Source organism: Dreissena polymorpha, chromosome 14, assembly GCF_020536995.1.
Source record: "Dreissena polymorpha isolate Duluth1 chromosome 14, UMN_Dpol_1.0, whole genome shotgun sequence".
Lineage (NCBI taxonomy): Eukaryota > Metazoa > Mollusca > Bivalvia > Myida > Dreissenidae > Dreissena > Dreissena polymorpha.
In genome coordinates this window covers 33,123,779-33,149,757 of record NC_068368.1, presented here as the reverse complement: position 1 = coordinate 33,149,757, position 25,979 = coordinate 33,123,779, and the positions used below count along the sequence as shown (strand labels likewise).

General features: G+C 34.2%; 2 protein-coding genes across 2 annotated transcripts; both read right to left on the bottom strand.

The window, feature by feature from the left end:
- Positions 1 to 4,919: 4,919 nt before the first annotated feature.
- Positions 4,920 to 19,290, bottom strand: LOC127858703 (receptor-type tyrosine-protein phosphatase T-like). Its single transcript, XM_052395934.1, has 20 exons — positions 18,888 to 19,290; positions 18,539 to 18,659; positions 17,475 to 17,566; positions 17,044 to 17,202; positions 16,439 to 16,602; positions 15,817 to 15,904; positions 14,952 to 15,016; positions 14,546 to 14,582; positions 13,887 to 13,990; positions 13,446 to 13,571; positions 12,950 to 13,098; positions 12,326 to 12,461; positions 11,813 to 11,941; positions 11,317 to 11,419; positions 10,974 to 11,050; positions 10,445 to 10,579; positions 9,246 to 9,380; positions 8,798 to 8,955; positions 7,937 to 8,072; positions 4,920 to 7,357 (listed from the first exon to the last, which is right to left on the bottom strand). The coding sequence occupies exons 1-20, from the start codon at positions 19,096 to 19,098 to the stop codon at positions 7,265 to 7,267; spliced, it is 2,418 nt and encodes an 805-aa protein (XP_052251894.1). The 5' UTR covers positions 19,099 to 19,290; the 3' UTR covers positions 4,920 to 7,264.
- Positions 19,160 to 25,694, bottom strand: LOC127857280 (platelet endothelial aggregation receptor 1-like). The gene is made up of 4 exons (XM_052393693.1): positions 25,390 to 25,694; positions 20,958 to 21,026; positions 19,427 to 20,627; positions 19,160 to 19,217 (listed from the first exon to the last, which is right to left on the bottom strand). Exons 2-4 carry the CDS (start codon positions 21,004 to 21,006, stop codon positions 19,160 to 19,162), a joined length of 1,308 nt encoding a protein of 435 aa, XP_052249653.1. The 5' UTR covers positions 21,007 to 21,026; positions 25,390 to 25,694.
- Between the last annotated feature and the right edge of the window lie 285 nt (positions 25,695 to 25,979).

Genomic DNA, 25,979 nt, shown 5'->3' with positions numbered 1-25,979 from the left:
TGGATACTGACTCTGGATCACAAAGAGAAAAGACAACTCTGGATGAAGCAAAGTATGTACATTTCACTGGGATATTGAATTTCTTGAATTTTGATTTTTTTTTTGTAAAATTTAGTAGTTAAAATATTTGGTTAATATTCATTGGAAAAATGACACTGGATGAGGCAGTGTGTGCATTTTGAACGATTTTTGAATTTCTTATTTAAAAAATGCCCATTGACAATCTTATACCAATAATTTGTAAAATAAAGCAGTAACAATATTTGGTAACTAAACTTATCTACATCAGAATAACATCTCAAACATCTCTGTTTTTTTCATGTAAAGTTAATATTTGACTCCTGAAATAATTGTGAGAAATAAATCCCTGTCCAAAATAAATTGGTCGCCTTTAAAAATGTATTCAATAAATGAAACAGTTAAGCTACCAAGTCTTCTTAGCTTGACACCACTCAAACAGTGTTAAAGATTGAGTAACCTGGGTCAGTCATCCCTTCTCTTCCCATACATAAGTTAACCCTTTCCCCCATAAGAAGCAAGTGAAGATGGCTTTTGCAAACAGCATAAAACCAGAACAGCCTGTGAGTTACTCGCTTTTAAGGTTTCATGCTGTTTGCTGCTCAACAGTATCTAAGGGTTGATAATGAAGCCTTTAAAACTTGAATTTCATAAGAAAGGTCTTTATTTTATGCTTTCCGGTGGATTATAGAGAAATATCAGTAAATTAAAACTGATAATTTCACTGTTTCAAGCAATGAAAATTATCAGTGAAATTATCGATAATTTTCACTGTTTACTGTGAAATGGCGTCATTTTTTGACGAAATGACTTCATTATCCCGGCGAAATTATTGAGTTAAACTCTTAAACAATGTATATAAACTGTAAAAAAAGGCATAAAATAAAAAGAAAATTTGTTGGATTCGATGGATTATCGATTTTAATTCACTCGTGATCATAGAAATAATATATTTTCACTCGTGGCGCGAAAATATTATTTTCTATGATCACTCGTGAATTAAAATCGATAATCCACCGAATCCAACAAATATCCTCTATTTGATTAAATTTAGCTTTCTAAGGTACTACAAAAAGGTCAAAATACGTTTCTTAGTGATAAAGGGTTAAAAGTCCCCTTGCATGTTTTACCATTTAAGACTGAAGACGTTCCGTGCCAAGCTGTTTGACCTGTTCAAGTCAGAGCATGCCCAGTCAGTAGCCATTAGCAAGGTCAAAGGTCACATGGGGTCAGGCTTCACAGAGGACGAGGTGTTTGCTGCCATTGAGAAAATGATGGACGCCAACCAAGTGATGCTGGCAGACGATGTTGTGTTCTTGATTTAGTAACGCTCTTGAGCTGAAGTCTTTGACACCATGTTCAGGATAAAGTGCGGGACCTGTGGTCTTTGAAACATCGTAGTCTTGATTTTGTCTGGGATGTTCACAAACTGTGTTGTGGTCTTATTTATGTAAAATAGAGGAATACTTTTGTTGGAAAATAGCTAAATATAGTAAACCGTGCTTGTTGTTTAAACACAAATGAAGTTTCTTCGTCAATTTGTTTCAATTCTGAAAACAAGGCAAATGCAACTGGTGAAAGTTCATGTTACGAATGTAAATAGATGACAGCATTTTTAGTTCAAACCACACCAGTGCTTTATTAAAAATCGTGATTATTGTCATTTTGTGAAATGCATATTAGTACCTATCGTTCATATAAATTAGTGCGGTTCATGGAAAAATGTTCCCTTTCCATGAAATATAAACATTGTTTGTATATTTGTTATGATATTGATATGCAAGTTGCAATGAAATGATTTTCATTTTCGGTCACTTTATTTAAAACGTTATTTTTTCATGTACATAACTATTTTAAAAAACCTCTTATCTTCTGCTTGTTGATTATTTACTCTTCAATTATGTGCATTCACTCAAAGAATCAATTTGTGTGTCACCCAAATATTAATATTTTGAGCATCTATATGTGAAATGTCACTGGTTGAAATGAGAATTTGTATATTTATTTATGTAAGGTAGAATATGATATCTAACTTTTTGAAACGATAAAAAACTTGAAACAGAGTAAGAATTGCTGAATTTTTTGACGTACTGCAAAATATCACTTGCGCTTTCGTAAGTAGTAGTACTCCTATTTTTTCATAAAATCGAATAACTTAAATTTTGTCATCTGTTCAATGGATTTAAATTTTGCACTTGAATAAAGAATTATATTTATAGTAGACGTGTTTTCGTCTTTGTTGCATGCTTTCTACATTTATTAGAGCGCTTTGGAAGGGTGTAAGTGGGGCCATCTTACGTTGCTTTATTCCTTGACTAGTCTAGTATACATAGGATGGTATTCTCTACCACTAGTATATTAATGGTGGTCTATTCCACTTCTAGTGTAAATTATGTTTGTTAGAACATTCCACTTGTACATTTCTAATACATATATTATGGTGTATTTTTATAATACATGTATGATACTATATTGCACTACAAGTATATTGATGTTTGTATATTCCACTGCAAGTATATTAATGTTAGTATATTCAACTACTAGTAGATGTAAGGCGGTATATTACGCAACTGCAATGCACATAGCGGAATAGTCCTGCTAGTGAATACATTATATATACATGTTTGTACTTTTCACTACTAGTATATGTGCGGTGATATATTTCACAACTAACATATACACGTACATGGCGGTGTATTCCAACGGTAGTACATATTGTTGTATATACCAGTACTAGTGTTCCACAAAAGCCGACTTTATATTCTTCAGTCCGCTCATCCGTTTAAATTGAAAACCTGGATATTGCAATAATTGTGAGTACTGAAGATATCGGTGCCTTTGCAACAACGCGCGCTTAAAGCTTGGTCATGATTTAGATCGCATGCTGATAACTTAAAAACGGAATGAGCACGCCTAGCTCGTATAGGTCAAAGATCAATGATTCTTGTAAAACACGTAAAGCATTCGTTTCCGCTGGTTATCTAGAGAAGTTGAACGCTTTTGCCTTATGATGATCCAATTTTAGTATGTATTGTTTTATAAAATGTAACGCCAACAAGTCCAGAGGCAAAGGGGACATCGTTTGTGTGTCTTGGGCTAGACGTATCATTATCGAATTTTGATGAAGAGGTATTTTACACATTGTTAGCAAACACAGGCAGCTTAATTGTGAACTAAATAATATGCAATCATTGTTTTTTTTAACGCATCGATATGCCTTCTTAATGTAGATTAATAAACTACCTTTAATGGATGGATATTGATTCCGACGTAGGTTCCACTCCTCATGTGGGATGTATTTTTTATTGCATCTTTATATATGAACACAATAATTTTCGAGAAAAAATTATGTTTTTATATTATTTTATAACTATTGTTACTACTCTCAACGGCTGTACACGTTTTCCCCAAACTCGCTGACCGTGTACATGTCGGCAGTGGAAATTACTTCCCTATCCGTATGAATATGCATCACTATATACACACAAATAAATTTAAGCTTTACGGACAGGATATAAACCTTTTTAAAGAATATGTGTATTTTATTTATGATGATTCACAACTTGCTGAAAAGTTGCACAAAACAATAACGCAACAAATACTGGGGTATTAGAACAAGACGCAAAATACGTCATTCTTGGCGGCCGCTTAATATGTCTTATTTGATCGTAATACGATTTCTTTCATTTTATCTTCTATTAAGGAATATAATGTGTTTGCTTTTTGTGGCGTATAACTCATTGATATTATACCCCCACAAAGTTTAGGGGGGTATTTAGGATTGAGCTTGTTTGTCGGTCGGTCTGTCTGTCGGTTCGTATTAAGTGTCCGCTTTCTAATTCAAGTTGTTTTTATCCGATCTTCACCAAACTTGGTAAGATGTTGCATCTAGATGATGTCTAGGTCAAATCGAATATGGGTCATGTCGGGTCAAAAACTAGGTCACGGGGTCACTTAGTGCGTTTTAAACATTGAGCATGGTGTCCGCTCTCTAATTCAAGTAGTTTTCATCCGAGCTTCACCATACTTGGTCAGAAGTTGTATATAGATGATGTCTAGGCCAAGTTCGAACATGGGTCATGGAAGGTCAAAAACTAAGTCATGGGGTCACTTAGTGCCTTTTAAACATTGAACATGGTGTCCGCTCTCTAATTCAAGTAGTTTTCATCCATTCTTCACCAAACTTGGTCAGAAGTTGTATCTAGATGATGTCTAGGTCAAGTTTGAATATGGGTCATGCCGGGTCAAAAACTAGGTCACGGGGTCACTTAGTGCATTTTTTTTTTCATTCAGCATGGTGTCCGCACTCTGATTCAGGTAGTTTTCATCCGATCTTCACCAAACTTCGTCAGAAGTTGTATCTAGATGATGTCTAGGTCAAGTTTTTATATTGGTCATGCCGGGTAAAAAACTAGGTCATTGGGTCAGTTAGTGCGTTTTAAACATTCAGCATGGTGTCCGCTCTCTAATTCAAGTAGTTTTTATCCAATATCTTCACCAAACTTGATCAGAAGTGGTATCTAGATGATCTCTACGCCAAATTTGAACATGGGCCATGCTGGGCCAAAAACTTTGTCACGGGGTCACTTTAGTGCATTTTTTTACATTCAGCATGGTGTCCGCTCTCTAATTCAGGTAGTTTTCATCCGATCTTCACCAAAGTTGGTCAGATGTTTTATCTAGATGATCTTAAGGCCAAGTTCGAACATGTTCCATGCCAGATCAAAAACTAGGTCACGGGGTCACTTAGTGCGTTTTAAACATTGAGCATGGTGTCCGCTGTTTTTTTGTGACGACAACATGCAAAGTATTCTGTGTCAATGCGGCATGTGGGGGTATTCGCCACGTCTGTGACAAATCTCTAGTTTTGTTTAATGGGTTTTCCAACATATTTTATTAACTTAAACTTTAATAATCTTTTATTGCATTTTCTTTCGTACATGCATTCGTACAAATATACATATGGTTAATAGTGCATAGAGTATATATACTTCAAATTGATGTTATCGAATGTATAGAAAAAAGCAAAAGGGTTGGGTCACAAGTTTTAACAACATTAGATGACGACCCTTCCTAGAATTTCCGATTCGGTAAATAGGGATATTCAAAGTGCATAAAGTGAGTGTAATATTAACAATTCAGTAAGTAAATAAATAGACTAAATCTGACGACACAAACATTTGGGAAAAAGTATTAACAAAAGGTGTCATTCACCGTTTTACACGCCAAATGGTTAAGAGAAAAAATGTAAAGTTTAGAGAGAATGTTATAATATTACAATTATCTAAACTAAACATATATATACACAAAAGAAGTGAAAAAAATAAAATAAAAAATAATTATTAAGTAATTCATTATTCTAGTTCAGTGATTTTATATTCTTTTTTTTCTTTGATTCATTTAATTTTTCCCCGTTTGCCTGCACATTGAATTTTATCATCTCGAATTCGGCCTTTTATCGGTTGCAACAATGTGTAAGGCTTAGCATCTTTATTAATATCTGCTATTTCTCAATCTGTTCGACGATCCTAGTCCTTGTGAACGCACAGTGCAGTTACAAGTGGCGTGATTTAAAGAAATTTGTCATACAATTGTATCTGCTGATAATCTTTTTGCGTTGAAAAATGAGTATATAGGGGAAGGGTAATATCAAATTGGTTATTTAACTATTTTTACACCTGCTGATCGCTGATAAGCCATTGACATTAAAATTGCATATTCAGATGTGTTGAACGTGCAGAGAGTGCGTTGTTTGACCGTAAGAACATAAAAGAACGAAAATGAAGGAGGTAAGCAGTTTTCATATTACACGCTTGTATTACAGAGGATGGATTGGACAGTTAAACACTAAGTAAAAAATCATTTACATCGAATGTACCGTTTGAGTTTCATGTTTACTACACATAATTACGTAATAAAATATATATTTCTATATAAGTTGTTTAGTAAAATGTTGTACATGCGGACATTCATTAATAATAGACTAATACAGACGCGATACAATACATTTCACTGAGCACACGTTATTTCTTTGTTTGCAGATATTAATAATATGTCATAAACTAATAGTTATTGTAATAAAAAAACATGTGTACAATTTGTGTTCGTAAAGGTTTCAACCAATATAATTGTAAAGATTATGAATATGAATATACTGTTTTGGTTTGGTATTGCTTATTTAATTAATATTGTTACTGTACTGATCGTGCTAGCAAAACAGACTGTACGAGGATACTAATACATTTTACTTAATACGAAGCAGAGAATCAATATAGAAACTCTAGATTACATGTGAATAATGAATTAAGTGGCATGTATATACATGTGTACCTAAATTGAAACAAATACAATACTCGTACACGTTTTAGTCTTATCAGGATCAAACAAACATTAGTATAACGATTATGGGTAGAAATTAATCTGTTATTTTCAGTATTATATATTAATTGTCCGTCTACATACAATTGGGTATTCATTATAGTAACACATAATAAATAAATAAAACAAATAAATAAATGTTAAATTAAACAGCAGAAAAACTAAACCTTAGCACCTAGGTGACAAGTTGACATGGGATTTTTATTATGAAAGATCATCATGTAAACATTTTAAGAAGCAATGTTAGGTAATATAACTCTTAAATTTGTGTTTTCAAATATTAGGCACTGCATTATTGCTTTCGATATACTATCAAATACTAGTATTAACAGGGCCTACACAATTACCGTTACGAACGTATCAAAGCGTCCAACAATGTATACTATTTACAAAACGTGCAGACGTTATTGAAGTAAGATAATAGCTATATATCGTCATGGTTGTGATATGATTATGCTTTCAACAGTCGCCGTGCGAATAGTGTAGCAACAATACTCTAAACAATTTCAGTATGACGCTCTAATATATCAGTGAACATCTTGACGAGTTGATAGAACTGTTTTTATACAAATTAATTTTAAAATTTGATTGAAAGCCAGATGCTCAATTCGAGATCGTTAATAGTATAGAACCAATACCTCTATTGTTCTAATCAGGTCCGTCGTCAGTGATAGCATATAACAGTTGCGGATTAGGCGTACATTTTGAAGCTATAAAAATACATGTAGTCCAAGACACAGTTGCGTCAGACAGTGTGTAGCCAGCAATCTGAGAGATCAGCACCGAAGTTGGAGTAGCTGTCGAACTTTGAATTTATTTAAAGTATTTATTCTCAGTAACAGTCCTGTCAGAGAGTATATACCGATAATCACACATCAGAGCCATCAGCAGAAGTGTTGTAGTAGATGTCGAAGCTCTGTATATAGTCCAGGACACAGCTGTGGCAGAATTGAAACTGCTCCTAAAATTACAAATGGGTAAATAGCAATCATTTTGAGGCAAATGTGTCTTTTTTATAACATTAGAAAAGATGACAAACCCTCACTGTAAAAGATATGATGCAGGTGTTCATGTAATCCAGAATTTATCCTGAGAACACTTTAAATGGTGATCGTAACGACGTGACCTGAGAATCTCTATACAATTTATATTTATACAATAGCTTGTGAAACAGGGTGTTCGAACTATCAATGCGTGAAAACATTCTATCCAGCCTTGAATCATAGTGGGCTTTAAGATTGATCGTAGTTATTAAAATAGTTATCATAAAAGAATGCGGTAATATACATTGGAAAATAAATTTATGTAAAATTTATCTTGAAGTATGAATTGTCTTGATTATTCCATTATTGTTTGCAGTTTAGGACGAAAAGATCTTCTTACTTTAGATATTAATTTAAAAAGCTTCCGAATTTGCAAACGTGCTCCAATGAGCTTGTTCTTTTGTTGACAAAAAACCGGCTTGTGTAAAGTGTGAGAAAAATTGAAAGTTCAAAAGATCCTAGCCACCTTGAATGTTTTGATTACATATGCTACTTACCAAGTTCGGAATCGCGCCCTTTCTTCTTGTCTTGATCTTCCTCACATCGTTCTCTACGCTGACTTCATGATCGGCCTTCATCTTCTGTAGGAGATTTGCAACGACGCAGAATAAACCGCATTTACTTGCACCGTCACTGTAACAACAACAGACCGCGTCTTCGTACCAACAAAATACCTTCGTGTGCCGTTTTAACATGAACTAAAGAAGTTGTGGCTTCTGCATCAAATATATATGTTATGTGTTTTCATTGCTTTTATAAAAACAATTATTCATATAATGATCAATGAAGACATATATTTTACATAATAACTTAAAAGGAAAACGAGCACGAAAATGTGTCTTAAGTGCGATGTCATCCATGATATGTATATTTCAACAGGTGCGAGACACTTACATACAGTGCATCAATATGACGATGTCTTAAAATAATTATTTTTCCTTTATCTTGAGCACCCCCAATCAGCCCGCCTACTGGGTGGGGGTATTAAAGAATTGTACTTGTTCGTCCGTATGTACCTACGCCCATAGATCTCGCAGATTTATTTTTTTACTCACCTTTACCAATTGGGTGCAACTTGTTCAAACGTTTATTTGCACAGAAAATAATGTTGGGGCGACAAGGTTAAGCTAGAATTATAGCCCTTTGTCTGTTTTGTTTCCATTAAATATATGGCCCAATGTTCTCTATTCACGATGGGAAACTTATTGGACTTATCTATGACCAAACATGCGACAAAGTTCAAGTTATATTTTTATTTTTGTTAAACTTTAAATACTTAAAAATATAAATGAAAAGAGTCTTTCTTTGCTATAAAAACATCTTTGAATTATATTTGTAAAACGATGACAGACACTAACAGGCAGTGAATGAGTATGGGTCTGTGCGCGTCCATATTGGCCGTCGCATCGTCCACTTCGTCAATTAATCGACGGAAGTGGAGAGTGGACCTTGGCACACAGTGTTCCGGGTCCCAGTCAGTAAACTCCAAATGAGTAATAGAAAATACCACGTCTCCCTGGTTAAAATATTAGAAATAACACAACCATAATAAATTGTACATTATCATATTAGTTTTCTCGGCACGAGAACGACGTTACCATTTGGTAGAAATCATACACATGTGCACAGTTATATTCGAGCATTGGAATTATGTAGCATACATGAACGGTTTTATTACTATATACGTGATATATAATACAATATAAACTATTTCCATATGTTTAACACCCAGTGCTATTTTAATTGCCAAAGGATACATTAAAAAGCTACATTCAATAATATTTATTTTAGTTGTTATATTGTTACCGCCTCATTTCCATGCTGTGAAATAGACAATGTCCGTTTAATACGGTACGAATTGGCTTCTGGCTTCGAGCAACGGACGCTAAAGATCCCCTTGTTTAATATCTGGTTTTCCACGGGTAAGTAAACGCCGATGCCCTGTAAGAAATAATTTAAATCAAGGGTGTTTATTTATTAAGATACGTGGTTTTTTGAAACAACAAAAATCATGCATGTATGATAATTTGATCCATTACAATCATCTGACTCTGATGTGTATCCTATATGCGATAACATACGTAGTACCTGACAATGCACATCATTATCATGCACTGTGTACAACGATACAAAACAATATTCGAAACACGGTAACTTTTAAAATGTATTCTAACACGGCACGCGACTTGTTTTTTTATAGACAAAGAAGGAAATCAAGTATGGGTTATTCTGCAATAACTTATGGGCGGAGCTTAATGTTTCGAAAATAGTTCCGAATAAATAAAGAAAATATTGCAGTACAATGCACGTGCTAAAACCCGCCCTAAAAGAAATGCAATAAATGTAGCATGTATATAAATGTAATGAAACAACAAATTGTGTATTTGGTGATAAGTGGCATAACCACGCCTGCAAAGAATGTTATTTGTAAAGAAACGTAATTACGAAAACATTTATAACATGTCAGCTTTTCAGTAGCATCAATAAACGTGACGTCATTTAGTTTCTACGATTGTTGTTCTCAATGAAAGTGACGTCATTTGCAAAATTTATTTTCATGAATGAAAACGACGTCAAATGTTTGTACAATTCAATGACGTCACTAAAAAAGTGAACTTTGTACTAAGAAGGGCGGAGTATTGAAAAATATAGTTCACGTCAAAAGCTTGAACCAAATCAATCAGAATCGTGTTAGAATCGAAATAATATTTTTCTATGATGGTTTGTTGTCGAATAACCCACAGTAAGGAGTACAGATGCGTGTTATCAAATCACTCGTGCTTCGCACTCGTAATTTAATTCCTACGCATCTATACTCCTTACTGTGGGTTATTCGACAACAAACCATGATAGAAAAATATTATTTCTTAATCAAAGAACAAAGACACAAAGGAATGTACATTTAAAGTAAGGAGATAAAGCAACATTACATAACTGCCATATAATTTATATCTTGTGGCGGATAGTATATATAGATGTGAAATGCTTCGAAATTAAAACGTTACCTTAGCAGGGATGGATGTGGGTTCAAAACTGACAACGCACGAGCAGTCCGCCTGGACAATCAATGCGAGGAAATCGGAGACAGTGTTTGGCAGAGGGGATTGAGCAAGGAGGTACTTATCTTTAGTCTGGAAACTCTACAACAGATTTCCAATCGAATTATAGCTAATTGTTGCTCTTTCAGTTGATGTCGAAGTTGCATATCCAGAATGTTTATTATAAATTGTGGTAAACATAGAACGTAATTGAAAGTATTTCACATCTAAATCCACCCATTATTTATATAAGTGTTACATCGCAAAACAAAACACAATAATGGAAATGTAATACTTGCAAATAAAATCTACTAGATTTTCGGTGTAACTAAATGCACATATTAAAAGGCATATAGCAGCTCAGCACAATTAAAACTGAAACTAACTAGGATAACCGATATGAATAAAAACGTATTTGATAATAACATATGCGTTCGGCATTGAAGTAATAACAGTTTATAGTTAAAATGGATAGAAATTTGCATAAAAGACTTACGTTAACAAATACAGCATTGACATAGTCTGTGGATCCTGGTTTCTGGTTCAGGAAAAGCCGTGGTCGATGTTCATCGCCTGAGAAATGTGTGTTCAAAATAATTGAATTGTCATTTGCTTAAGTAGTCTTAATAACGATGAATACAATAAAAAAAGTAGACACTAATAACACAATGAGTCGTGCGATTGAAACTTTGTCTCGTGTTTCGTATCTGTGTGTAGCTGTCGTCTGTGCGGTCACGTCTGGTTTAAAAAACATTTTTCTAATTTCAAACCCCAAAGTGAATTCCGCAATTTTAATATCGAGATTAGTTTAAATTTAAAATGAAAATCGGACATCAAACCTGGGATATCTGACGCTTCTCTGTTTTTGTCAATGTACTGTGCGTTTCTTTCAATGGCAATCGCTTCATCCGGTGATACGCGAGATGTTGTCTCTTGCAATTGCTGCAATATAACATTTGGTATTCATGTTTTTGTTTTGTGTTCATTATTTATGTGTATTAAGATCAGGAAGCAAACTCAATACAACAACAAAAATATACATTTTAGATATTCTTCTTCCAGAATGTGCTAGAAAACAGAAAAAAATATAGAACCCATTCAGATTTACTAAACGTTTCAATATAACAGAACTTAGAAACCCCGATCGGTACTTGTAATTGGACAGCGTCGTTTGTACCAACGGATAAGATAAAGTTGTCCAAATTTGCGGAGGTCCGTTGACAACTTGAGTTTTCGTTATATATGCTTGCAGATGAATATTGTAAAATATGCAAGCTGAAGTTGTTATTGCGTTACAGCTTGTTAATAATGAGAAGTAAATAGCTTTTATATTACGTGAAACATTTTCATGATCTGATCCTGTGATGTGGTGTCCATGTACGACTGGAAGTTTGAGTCGGCTACAGGTTTGCAGTTGAAAATGAGCGAGTGAACAACTGCATGGTGGAGATACTCATATTGACCCTGTAAGTTGCAAAAGTTTATAAAAAAAACAACAGTCATATAATACTTATGATATTCAACGCGTTGTGTTTTTGGCGATCTTAAAGAGATCGATCGTATACGAAATATATAGAGCTATTGTACTTTGTCTTAAAAGACTTGTGCAAATAATTGCAAATAGATTAGTTAACATCATCGGCATATAACAGGCAGCCTTTACTATACTATAGTTACAGATTTTCATTATCATCAAAGCTAGTAAGATAATAGCTAATTGATTGCATTTTTATAATTATATATAGCTAAACAATTTTTTGAATATATGAACCTATACATTTTGTGCATTTGAATTATCAAGTACATGGAGAAGTTGTGAAACAAAGAACCGCAGAATTGAGCACTAACCACAGTTTGAACCATGTTTGGTCTGTTTTGTCGCATGTTCAGCACACATCCAGGTATATCTACAGCACCCTCAGCCTCCCCTTCCTTCGTGAGAATATCTATTGCAATGTAGGTACCTGTCCTTCCCACGCCAGCACTAAAAAATGACATTTGATGAAGTGTATTTTTCCAACATCAATTGATGTCAGATCATTACTTAAAAATCTATCTACAATTCAATTCAACAGATAGTATTAATTTCATTGTCAACAATGCTTATTTAAGGATAATTCAATCTCAGAAACATCAGAAGATGAAGGATTGTCCGCTAGCCATGAATATAAATGTCAATATAATTAAAGATATTACATACCATATGCGATTGAAAATAAAGGCATGATTAATGTTTGGGTCACCGCAAGTGAATGACTGACACACTTTCTCACTCCTTGCACACTCCCCAAACCACCCTCCAACCATAAGCCACCCTTTTTCCGTGCATGCATTACATCCCTGTCTCCCCACTATCTCGTTCTTCCACAGACCTCCCATCCCCTATATTCTCATCATTCTGCCATCTCCTACCTCACTCCCTCTATAGCTCAAAACCACCCCACTCCCTCTCCCGGTATCTCTAATATGTACCTGCAATGAACGATGATGGGACCACCAAGAGTTGCTGAAGCTTGAATGACATTCTGTCTGAACTCGATGATCGACGTTATGTTCTCAGGAACGTCCTTATCAGGCCACGATGTGAAATGTAATTGGGTCATGGTTCGTGTTACCTTGTCCTGAAGTATAAGTCGATGTTTTTTTTTTAACGGAATGTGTATTATCATCCCTTTTGTTAAAAGTCTGTAAAACTTCTTGATACAAAGAGGTTTTAGTATGTATGTTGTTAATTTACTTGCAGCATTATTACTAATTATTTTAGACGTTCGGGGAGGCCTCAGTATTTATTGTCTCGTGTTAATCGTATGCATCTAATATATTCTTTGTATGTAACATATACAGGAATGATGAACTTCAAACATATTATCATTGGAGTAATTCATGTCTGAAAGAATTAAATCTTGCATATCCAATACACAGGACAGAGCGATATTTATGATGAACAGACACCTCTACAACGTATTACCTTTACGACCGTGAATGTTCGTCTAGTAAATTCTGCATTATCGTCTTCACTTTGGCATAATACTAGAATGTCGCCGTACATTTTCGTAGCATCAACACTGGGCCAATACTGTTCACACTTATTATTCTGCGGTAAATGTTATACATCAGAGTTTTGTTTAATATTGTAAATAACGACATGGAGTAATACGTATTACTTGATATGTCTGTGTTCTGTTATCATTCTTTTATATAATTCTGAAATATTCATTAAATTATAATATAATTATATCTGAATTTTTCGTATCTGGTTTAAATAACGAAGAATATATCATTTAAAACGTCATTATATTGCATAACATTTGTGCCTTCTGATATCCACAATTTGCACATAATAAGTATAACTTTGCAGTTATGTTTAAAAATGTGTTTATGAACTGGAACATGAACATAAAATACAAACCCCTTCTTCCACAAGATTTGTCAGCATGACGATTTTCTCCACTTTATGTTGCCACGCCATTGACCAAAATAAACCAAAGTTGCCAAGCTGCTTGGACATCGGACCTTATGTAATGTGAAAACAGCATTAGCTTTAATACCATCGCTTTAAAATATGAAATAAGAAAAATAAAGAGCATAACTGAATCTTCATCATATTTGTATGTAATCCGATAGACCGATATATATTTCTTAATAAAGACATGAAAGTAATGACTTTATATTAAAGTTATTTATATTAAAGTTAACGAATAGCATTTGAACCACGTATGCTAATCTACAGAATTACACAAATCTTTATCATCATTATATAGTTGTCATATAAAATCACTAAATTTGACTTGTCAATACTTTACATTCAATGATTCGGTAAACACTTTTCATTCAATGATTCAGTAAACTAGATATAGTGTAATAACACCTGTAACGAATAGCAACGCTTGCAAAATACATTTGCTTACATGTGGTCACACCACTGTACACACATCTTACGACAAACAGAAAAGCGTCTCCGACCTATGTACGATTTGGTGAATGGACAATTATCAGACAGATAACAGGAAAAATGATATGTATCAGTTTTAAAAATATAAAAATGTAAGTTTGAAAATGTAGGTATACCTAAAGTGGCGATGTATTGTTTTCTCCGCTTGTAACCCTGTTAACGATAACATTAATTTAAATAACTATTTTACTTTTGATTTAACAGAACGTTACTCGAACCTTATTTCATTTGTTTTCAGTCTTATAAATAATAGACATGCTATCACACACGAAATATTCCCGAAAAGAACAACAACAATTCTTTTGTGTAATATTCAATTTGCTGCAGAATATTTTTTAAACGGTTATTGTCACTATGTATGCATACAGGTAAATGTTTATATGCACATTTTTTATGAGACCCAAGTTTATTACGTTGTGGCATTTACATATTTAAACAAAACGATTAACTTGTTCTCCGAATTATTTAACATTTGACGATAACATAATGTGTAAATGTTTGTTTACATTGAAATAAACTTACGTCAATGAAACTGGCGTTTATGTAATCTGTATCCCAACCAACGACCTTGACCCTATGGTCGTCATCTAAATGAATAAAACACTTCAAGTCGTAAAACAATATTGACAATATTATCACTACCACACTTTATCTGTTACGATATTTTAAGCTTCAATTTATATCCGAATGTGATAGAAATGTGTGGTGTTTGCTTAAATAATTCTTACTTTGTTATTCAAAACAAGCGCATAACCAAACAAACAAACAAAAAACAACAAAATAAACAACAACACTTATTTTATGAGCTGTACTTGTACTGATTTGTTTTAGCCGCAAATTTGTTGCTACGTATTTACTCGATTGTAATCTTCATGCTAAGCAAATACAATTGGCCACTACATTTTACTTAAAAAACAACAACACAACACCAACACAACAACAACAAACAACAACAAACAGACTTGCCATGACGTTTAAATACAGCTTTATTTGGTAACGTTGTACTTTTCCGTCAAGATTTTTATCAATATGAGTAGACCGTACTTTTCAGTTTAAAGCAATTGTTTAAAAATATAAAGAATACAAACCATGACTTCAATACAGATACTTTTGTTAAGCAAGGCTTCAAACATCTAATCATAGAAACTAAACGGATGATTCAGAATTGTGTTCCGAGCAAATAACTAACATGTATATGTCTCAGACAAAAACATGCTACTCTTTTTGTCTTAATTGAACATAAAACAAGAGGTCAAAACTGTTTAAAACGATACACATAACACAACATTGAGTAAAACAACAATAAAACACACGGGTTTCTAAAAATATACTGCGGTTTGTTATTTGGTAAATGTATATGTTATGATGTCATTACCACAATACGTACACGGATAAATGTCTTTATATCTGTTCTTTCCGATGTTCGCCTTCATCTGGGACACCATGTAGTCTTTTATGAGCCCATACGGAAGTTTCTGAAACATATATTATGGATATAATACTTATTTATATATATATGCACATTCACAGATTAGACATTTTTTCGCCTTGAATACTGAACAGTCAAGTAAAATCATGTTGTCAATTAAGAAATGTTTTAACTACCAGGGTTAGAACAAAAGCATTAATAATTTATTATGTTCAATAGTGTGCTGAATGTATTGTTCTGTATTGTATAGGCACTTGGACATCCACCATAATTTAAAGACTAGCGGATAAAACAAAAAATGTCTCTCATGTCAATCTTTTTTATTCCAAAGTTGCATTCGATACGGTGAGAATGTTTCTATTAAAACATCATCTGTTTTTTTGTGTTTTGTAGGTTCTTAGGTATAGAAATCGCAATTGAATTGGTCATTCTACTCACTAGCGGGCAATAACCCATCTTTTGTCGTAAACAATATATATTATCTACTGACGCTCAACGTTTGTCTTCTGATGTTGTAACTTGCGATTCATATTGTTTATATTGACGCTGTTTATATATAAAAATGCGTAAGAATATCAACCTCAAACTCTGTTTTGAAGTACTCCATGTTCTTGGACATCACAAACTCTTGCAGTTTTGCAACTGGTATTTTCAGATTCTCCACTTTATCGTCATTGTTGTAGTATACCCCTCCGTTCTCTTCAAATCTGATAGCATTTTGGCGGGCGATACTGTCCCATTCATCTAGTCATAGAATTTAATCATATGTAATTTTAAGTGTCGCATACTCTTATTATTAGTGACATCAGTTTTGACGATACAAAATCTTAAATGCAACTTTAAGAATTGTGTGCGTTCAAATGGTCGTAATAACAAGTCGAAAAACAATTGTGATTTACACTAAATTTTACAATTTCTTATTTATGATTTGAATTGGGGTTTACAATAATAAGCATACAACTTTTGGAACAATTCTAACAAATCACTTTTTTCACTGAGCTGTGTATTTGTTTTGCCTTCAGTACTTGAAATTAATTGGTGTTCCATGTATTACATACACGTTTTTTTCATTTTCTTATATATAACATGTTCAAATTTACCTCCTAAATGATCTAGCATTTTATCGCTCAATGATGTTCGATGTTCGATACCATGAGCAATTTCGTGTCTTAAAAAGCGGTATACCTATCTCAAGCGTGTCCTCTATCGGTGACGTCATTTCCTCTCGTGAAGCATTCTTTTCCACAGAACTGTTCGTATATACTGCATTTTGAATTTGTCCCATTGCGATATTGACTTTCACAGAAGAGGTGTTCTCATACAAAGATTCCGTAGTTTCTAGCGCTATGAAGATTAAATCGAATATGTTCCTTTAAATATTTTATATTAATATATCCTCATTTAATTACAAATAACTTTTTCTTATCAGCTATTATCTGTTATGATTATATGTGCACACGCCTATGTATTTGTCTTTGAATATATTAACTCTTAATTTGCACACATGCTTATTGCTCTTCTGAATGTTGAGCATATACAAGCAAATTGCTCTTAATGATTGCACATATTATTCAAACATATGTTGATTATTACAAAAAACACAATTTTTCAATTACCTTTGTGTGCTACAGTAGAATAGACGGGCGCACACAAGTCGGCGTCATCCTTTGTTGCCTCGATAACACTTTTAGATTTTGGTTTCGGGCCCCTGTAGAATGGGAACAAAGTAAGACCATTGATACTATTATTGTTCCTACGTGCTAAGTACAAATCATATAATTATACACTCAAACGGCAATGTTCATTGTTTCTGTATTAGCTTACTTTAATGAAATGAAATACATGTTAATCAATACATATAGATGCAATTTGAAAGTGTGCAGCATTGTCGTTTAATCTATAGCCTAGCTAATTTATTATTTTTCAAACGGTACCGCTTTTAAAACCGAAAGTAGGATTTCTATACGTATACGTCCATTTCGACAAACGCGATTATTTTTAAGTTTTAAAGCGCAAAAAGACGAATTTCTACCTTGTAACCACCAGATATATTCTAATTGGCATAGATAAAATTAAATCTATAGCCTAGTTAGCGAGTAATTTATTATTTTTCAAACGATGCCGCTTTTTAAACCGAAAGTAGAATTTCCATACGTATACGTCCATTTCGACAAACGCGATTATTTTAAAGTTTTAAAGCGCAAAAAAGACGGATTTCTACCTTGTTACCACCAGATATATTCTAATTGGCATAGATAAAATTAAATCCATAGCCTAGTTAGCAAGTAATTTATTATTTTTCAAACGGTACCGCTTTTAAAACCGAAAGTAGGATTTCTAGACGTATACGTCCATATCGACAAACGCAATTATTTTTAAGTTTTAACGCGCATAATAGACGCATTTCTTTTTTGTAACCATCAGGTATATTCTAATTGGCATAGATAAAATATGTTTCTTATTTATACTTAAATTTACTATGCCAAAAAAGTTGTGTGGCTTTAATATGTAAAAGGTCGTACGGAATAGCTGTAAATTATAAATGAATGTTAGTGTTGCTTCATATCATCAACGCACACAAAATGTAGATAAAATCTACACCGTAGTACATAATTCAACACAGTTTATAGAAAAACAAAACTACACAATTTGCTGTTAGTTGTTCCAGGACAATACACACCGTCTACGAATGCAGACAAACACTCCTATCGCCACAGCAAAAACAACAATCACAAGGGCGGATACGCCAGCTCCGATTGCTGCTAAAAGTACAGTTCTACCGCCATTGTCTTGCTGGAGCGCTGCATGACGAATGAAACATTTCATTAAATATATGTGTATTAATTTTAATTGCAATGCATTTTATAATATGTTTTATTAAAAACCAACCCGACAATTAATGTAAAAATACAGCTTCAATTATAAAGATTCCAAATAAAGCTACACAACCAGAAAGCTTATTAATTCCAACACGAATTAAATGCACAGTTTGAAATAGCAAGCCTGGTATTTTTACTGTTTTGTCTTACCTTGCATACACGTGCCTCCAGTGAATCCTTCAACGCAGCCAAATAGACATATTCCTGTTTCGGATGAACATGCATAGTCATTAGCAACACGAGCACAGTGTTCTGAACACGGCGTTTCACAAGCTGAGCCATAAAAGTTGACAATACATCCACGTGTACATGTTCCATTCATATGACAAGACATATTGACACAGTTGTTATTGCAGGGCATATCACAGTTACCACCATAATATCTAGAAAATGTGCATCGCAAACATGCCCCGGTATTCTGATCACAAGAGGAGCAATTGGCATTGCATTTCCGGTCGCACTTCCCATCCCAGTAGCCGTCTTGGCAACCATATTGGCAATATCCAGACGAACTATTGCATTTACCCGCCAAACAGGCAGTGGGGCAAGGAATACACAATCCGGTTTGTCCAGGATAGCTTCCACTTTTGCAGTTTGTGCATGTGTATTTGGTATTTGTTTTTATGATACACGCCGTGCAACTTGAATCTTTGTTGTTACATTCTGATTTACAATCAGCACCATAATACCCATCTTCGCATTCTCCTGTACACGTAGACTCCGACGAACAGAGTGCATGCTTACAGTTTCTGCTACAAGGACAACACTCATTTCCATCAGGATAGAACGTCGTGTTAGTACAAGTAGTGCACGGAGAAGACGAGCATATATCGATGGTGCACTGACATTGTTTATTTGGGTTGGAATAGCTCGCTTTGCATGATAAACACTTCCGTTCATCATCGCAACTTGAGCATCCTTCTGGGCAGTTATGTTGGCATATCGAGCCATAGAATCCTTCTTTACATTTAGAACATTTATTCTCAAAATTGCATAATTGACAATTAGATGGACAGGAATATTCACATGTATTGCCATGGAATCCATCTTCACATTTAAGGCAGTTATTCATAGATGTGCATAATTGACAATTAGGTGGACAGGTATATTCACACTTATCGCCATGGAATCCGTGTTTACACTTGTGTGTGCATTTCTCAGTGAATTGGTCACACGTATCATTCACACATCTGGTCGAGCATGTTTCATTGCAAGAATACCCAGTGTAACCGGTGACACACGAGGAACAAACTCCATTTTGTCTGTTGCATTCACCATTCGCACACATTGAACTAAGGCAGGGAATCTGACAAGTAGGCCCATAATATCCTCTTCTACACGAAGTGCAGCTGTTTGCATCACTGCATGCACTGCAATTTGGGCTACACGGCTGGCTGCAGTTTTCACCATAAAATCCATCTATACACTTGTCACACAATGAACCAGTAAAGTTTGGTTTACATGGACACCGTCCATATATGTCGCACTGGTCTGCACATCCCGATGAACACGGCTTTTGACAGATCGAACCATAAAAACCAAGCTTACATGCACTGCAACTTTTATCGTTATTGCATGATTTGCACGATGCCATGCATTTTGCACAATAGAGGTTTCCCCAGTAGTCATATTTGACGTAAAAACCGTCCATGCAGCCATAGCATTCACGTCGATAAGTACATAGACATCCAGCGTATCTACATTTGTTACATGTTCCATCAGATATGTAAAAACCTTCCTTGCAGCCATAGCATTCATTTTGATGTCTACATAGACATCCAGTATTCCCACATTTGTAACAGGTTCCATCGGACTGGTAATACCCATCTTCACATGTTTGGCACCAACCAATATCTTGTCCACATCTCCGACAGTTATTAGGGCAACTGGCTGTACACAAACAAAAGCTAGATGGTATTGTTATTTTAAAATGTTATGTTATCCAGTTGAAAATGCATCATACCACGTATATAAGGATTGTCAATAAATAAATAATGTATGTATTTTTAATTACAACTGCGCCTGTTTCCAGATATCTCATTCGTTGACATAAAATATGTCTTTTTGAAATAACTAGATATTCATGAACATCGCTCATAAGTTAGACAATACGCGTTTAAATGTTTCATACATTACTTCATCTGTTGAATGAGTACAAACAAATGCATGTAGACACTGATATTGAATTATGTTTAAATGTCATAAATATATACATGCTACCTGTTATGTAAATTGGTATCCACAGATACACCCAACCAAATATTTTCATGATGAACGTGAATACTTCTTCTGAAATATAGAAATCAAACATCAGACATATTTAACACAAAGACTATATATAAAATACGTAACACAAGACAATTCATGTCAATAGTCAGTTGAGTCATGCACTCGATATAATACACCATGCAATCATTTACAATCTAAAACTAGGATAATAAATCAGCGAATATATCTTATTTTTTGCATATGGAGGTTTCGTTGGAAACTGTTTACCTTTTTTACACATCAAAGCGGATGCCACGAAAGAATTGTAATCCAATTAAAATCACAATGTAGTGTGCTTGGAAACCAGGGCTTAATGCGTAATATTATTTTCAGAAAATAGACTGCACAATTCCTTACATAAAATTAAGCATTGCTAACAATATGCAATAGTTATTTTAAAATTTTGTTAATTGAAATTAATTAAAACTTTGTTAATTAGGATTAATTAAAATTATTAAATTAGTTAGAATGAAAATTTACACATTACAATTATTTCATAAGATTGTGATTTTAATTGGATTACAGATTCTTGCGAATTGCGCGGGTTTCAGATAATCCTTCTTTCTATTGGCTGGTGAACAATATATATATAGAGAGAGAGTATTAAAAAGACACACAATTTGCAAATATTTAAATACAACATAATTTAACTATGTAAACAATGACGTGATGATTAGGCAATCATAACTCCCTGATTCGATTACCACCCTCTGATCCATGTATGCAGCCCACTGTTAAATCATTACCCCTAATAAATTGTATGTGTTAGTAATGCTTGATTGGTCATTGTCGGCTCGGGTACTACTTACATGTACTCCGGGTACTCTTAAGTATACTTACATGTACCCCGTGTACGGTAAATATACTTAAACGTACCCGTGAAATTTAACGCTAAATCAGTCGTTGTCAGCTTTAAAAAAAAAAATAATTATATTCACATTTATGTCTATTTTCTGTAAAATGGCCTCTATATTATCGAAAACTCATACTCAAAAAGCCTGTTGACGCAGTTTTTGTTAGATAAGTTTAATTAAAATAATAGGTAGCGCGTTTTACGACATCGGATTATAGGCGGGAATACAACTCGGGTACAGTCTAATATCGAACGGGTACGATTACGTTTATTTAACGTGCCCGGGGTACATGTTAGTATACTTAAGAGTACCCGGGGTACATGTAAGTAGTACCTGAGCCGACAATGACCAATCGAGCGTTAGTAATATTGACTCCATTAAAACAACGCCATATGACGATTGTTATCTGTTCGTGGGACACCTTTAATTAGTTTGTATTATACTTCAGCTGTATCATATCAGGCCTGCTATAATAATGCCATTTACATTCACAGTTCTCTTTTAAATAGATGTGATGTTCATGTATTGATTGACTTTTAAACAATCGTCAAGCGTGTTTTAAACTTAAATACATGTATACCGGTCGAACCGACACAGTTAAAGACGTCCGCGCTTAGCATTAGCTTTACAATAGCGAAATTATAAAAAAATAATTTGTACATTAACCTTTTACAAACTACGAATATTCTAAATCATCGACGGTCTGTACAAACTTACACGAACACGTTTTAGAGGTAGTGCAACAAACGGAACTTTAGAGAAACAAAGTCAGTAAACATTTTAACTCACTTATGGGGTATAGTGCAATAGTTCAAAGCTTAATTTATAAATCAAACTATCAAGTCCCCTTATAAATGATTTTACTGCTCATCATATGTACATCGATTTGCAGTAAAACAATAGTATTATCGTGAGGACTGTCATATAATGCCTCAGTCACAAATAATCCGGTCGCCGGCCGAAGTGTCCGATCTCCAGGCATCGGGAAGACTGGACATGTCGGAGCTGTCCGCCGTCTGATGATGATTTCGTTTATCGTCTAATGAAACAGGTGTTAAATGTACATGCAGTTAAATGAGGCAAATACCTTTGCAAATTATGCCAACTTATCTTACAACAACAGTTCGCTGTTATTAAGGGCTACTGATCTTCGTTGATATGAGGAGTACACGTCGCTAAGTGTAGAAGGAAATACCAATTGTTATATCTCATAAACACTTCAACGCACGCTTAAACAAAAGCCCTTTAATATACTTGTGAATATTAAAATGGCTTCAACAATATGTAGTTGCTTACTTTACATGTTTTGTTTTTAAACATTTGAAGTCGGGAAAGGTTCTTTTGTCTCACTCTACTAATTGTGTGTTACTTTAATGTTGTGTTATAAATGTTCTTTATGCTCAGTCTATGAATGTTTTGTTTCTTGCATGTTGTATTATATGAATGAACTGCATAATGTTGTATATGTTTCACTGGCGTGTGGTGTTATTTGTATTATTTGCATGCTGTGCTATGTGTATTAATCGCATGTGGTGTTATGTGTGCTAATTGAATGTTTTGGTATGTGTGTTAATTGCGCGTTGTTTTTTTCAGTCAATGCAAAATGTCTACCAACACATGCTTGGTGATTTATATTAATACATTTTTAAACACATGTTTTGTAAGAACAAAATATTACTCGTTTTACCAGTGAAAGGATTTCTACAAACAACTCCAAACACCAATTAAGAAAAAAATTGTCCATATTCTATGAAAAGTCTTGATTTATGAGAATATGTAAGATTATATCTTGAAAATTTTGTTTTGTTTTTAATTGCAAGTAGCTTGCTACGTAACATGTGCAAATAATTATCTATTTTTACTACCATATGCTTCAATTTCAAATTAGCACGCTTTATGTTGTAGCAACACCGCTGATGCTATATATATATATATATATGATAATCAAAAAGTGTTTTCAAACTGCGTTTTTAGCAAAGAACATTTAACCGTGTAGCGATTATAAACCGTAGGTTATGACGCTTGAATAAGCATTCTAAACATCCAAGTCCATACAAGCAAAGGAGCTGCAATAAATGACGACAATTACAATTATTGCATAAACTATATCTATAATGCCCTCTGGTGGGGTGCAGAAACTTGGCAAAATGAGGGCTCGAACGGAAGAAATCGTGCATTAACAAGGCGATTCACGTGCCGTTCAAGCCCTGTTATGTGTTTTTCATATCCATAATCTGGTCCACACGCAGTTACTTCCCTTCTCCAGCCTTCGATGACTTTCCAAGCATAAATGGGGAACTGAATAAGCACCAATTTCCTCATGCATGCAGGGATAATGGCAATGCCTATTTCAATCCACTTTTCAACTTATACCATCTGCACTCTCTTGACAACAGCTTTATTGTATTGGCAACGTCAATGAAGTTAAGGTTATTTACTCAACACTTTCAAAAGACTATGCTGTAAATATAAGTGATTATGTACCTTCAACGATCCTGCTGTAAATTCCAAAATAATTCCTCATTTCTTAATTTGCGCGGCTGCATTTCAACTTTGCATTAATCCACTATTTAAACACATTTTAAATCGTAAACTGCCTATCCGAAGGTAAAGCCTCGTCATTTCGGATGATGACCGAGTGAGGCATATGTAAAACACAACCTTGAACTGTATTGAAATAATCGAATTATGTTGTCGATGTCGAATGAACAAAACATTGTTTTCAATGTTATTTTAATTTATTTTGGTATGTGTGATTTGTTTATGCAATAATAGCGAAAATACACATTTTCAGCAGCACTCGGGCAGGAACGGATTTTTCGAGCGCCCGCAGATGATCATGCCCTCAAAAACGTGTATTATCCCTATATTGCATACCAAAAGTTTCAAAACGGTTTCGTTGCATAACGAATAGCCTAACGAGACTCAGGAGACATTACCACGAACAAAACACTTACAAATATTCACAGATATTGTTTTAGAAGCAAGTGACCACTTCGCTTGACAAAACAGGACTTCGCAAAACAACTGTGCTGCATAACAGCATTTATCGTCTTCGTCGCGGTATCTGTTATCACTACGTTATAGCTTTTGTATTCGTTAATGGAAAGATGTGCTTGCCTTAAAGGCCTCGCCGTTATTTCACCCCCAAAATAGACATGTATAATATCAAGGCGCGTATCTCTTTCAAAGCAGATCTTTTTCTACTAAATATTTGTATTGATTCAATCGTTCAGAAAATATCTAATGACCTGCCAAAATATATTTAATTGAAAAAGGTCCGGTGGGACTCGAGTTCATGCATGTAAAATGATAACGCACGTACATGATAACTTAACTCCTCTACAATCCTGATATCCTGTGAAAGTGCGCATGAGTTCCTCATTTACATGTCTTTAATAACGACTTAACTTCTAAAACTGATATTCCGCGGCCACTTAAAGTGTCCCCGTGGACTTTTTATAAAATAATAAATATAACATATGTATCAAGCAGAACAAATTAATACAAACAAGCTTTTAACAAGATACCGTAGTGACCGTCGATATTCCCCTTTTATCTCAACGTTCACTCCAGAAGCATGTCTTATTTGAGAAAACGTATGCTCCGCCGATCAACAGCATCCGACGACGGGATAGATACCAACAGTGTATGTAATTATGCCATTTATGCATAAGTCTACATCCAATTCACAATTTATTACTTACAAATAATGATTTAAATCATCCTAGATAGTTTACAAAACGTTGTATCCAATACGAAGATTATCTCCACACTGACGTTGATTATGAATTAAACACTTAAACAACAGTTTCATTTCCTATTTAGATTTTGATCTCGGTGCATTCTGGGCGGAAATACGATTGTTTCATGACAAGCATGTTTGTTTTCAGAAAACATCCGGTAATATTCGCATTTATTCATCAGGCTCGTGCTAGCATATGAACGTGTAGTAAAATAAAAACCTGTAAGTTGCTGTTTTGTGTGTTGATACAGTTTAATATCGTTATCGGCTGGTCTATTCAATATATGAATACATGTCCAGAAAAAGAATATATTCATATATGCTTGGGCTGCAAAACGTTTGGTCGTAAGCCTGATCATATTTGATCAAACAATA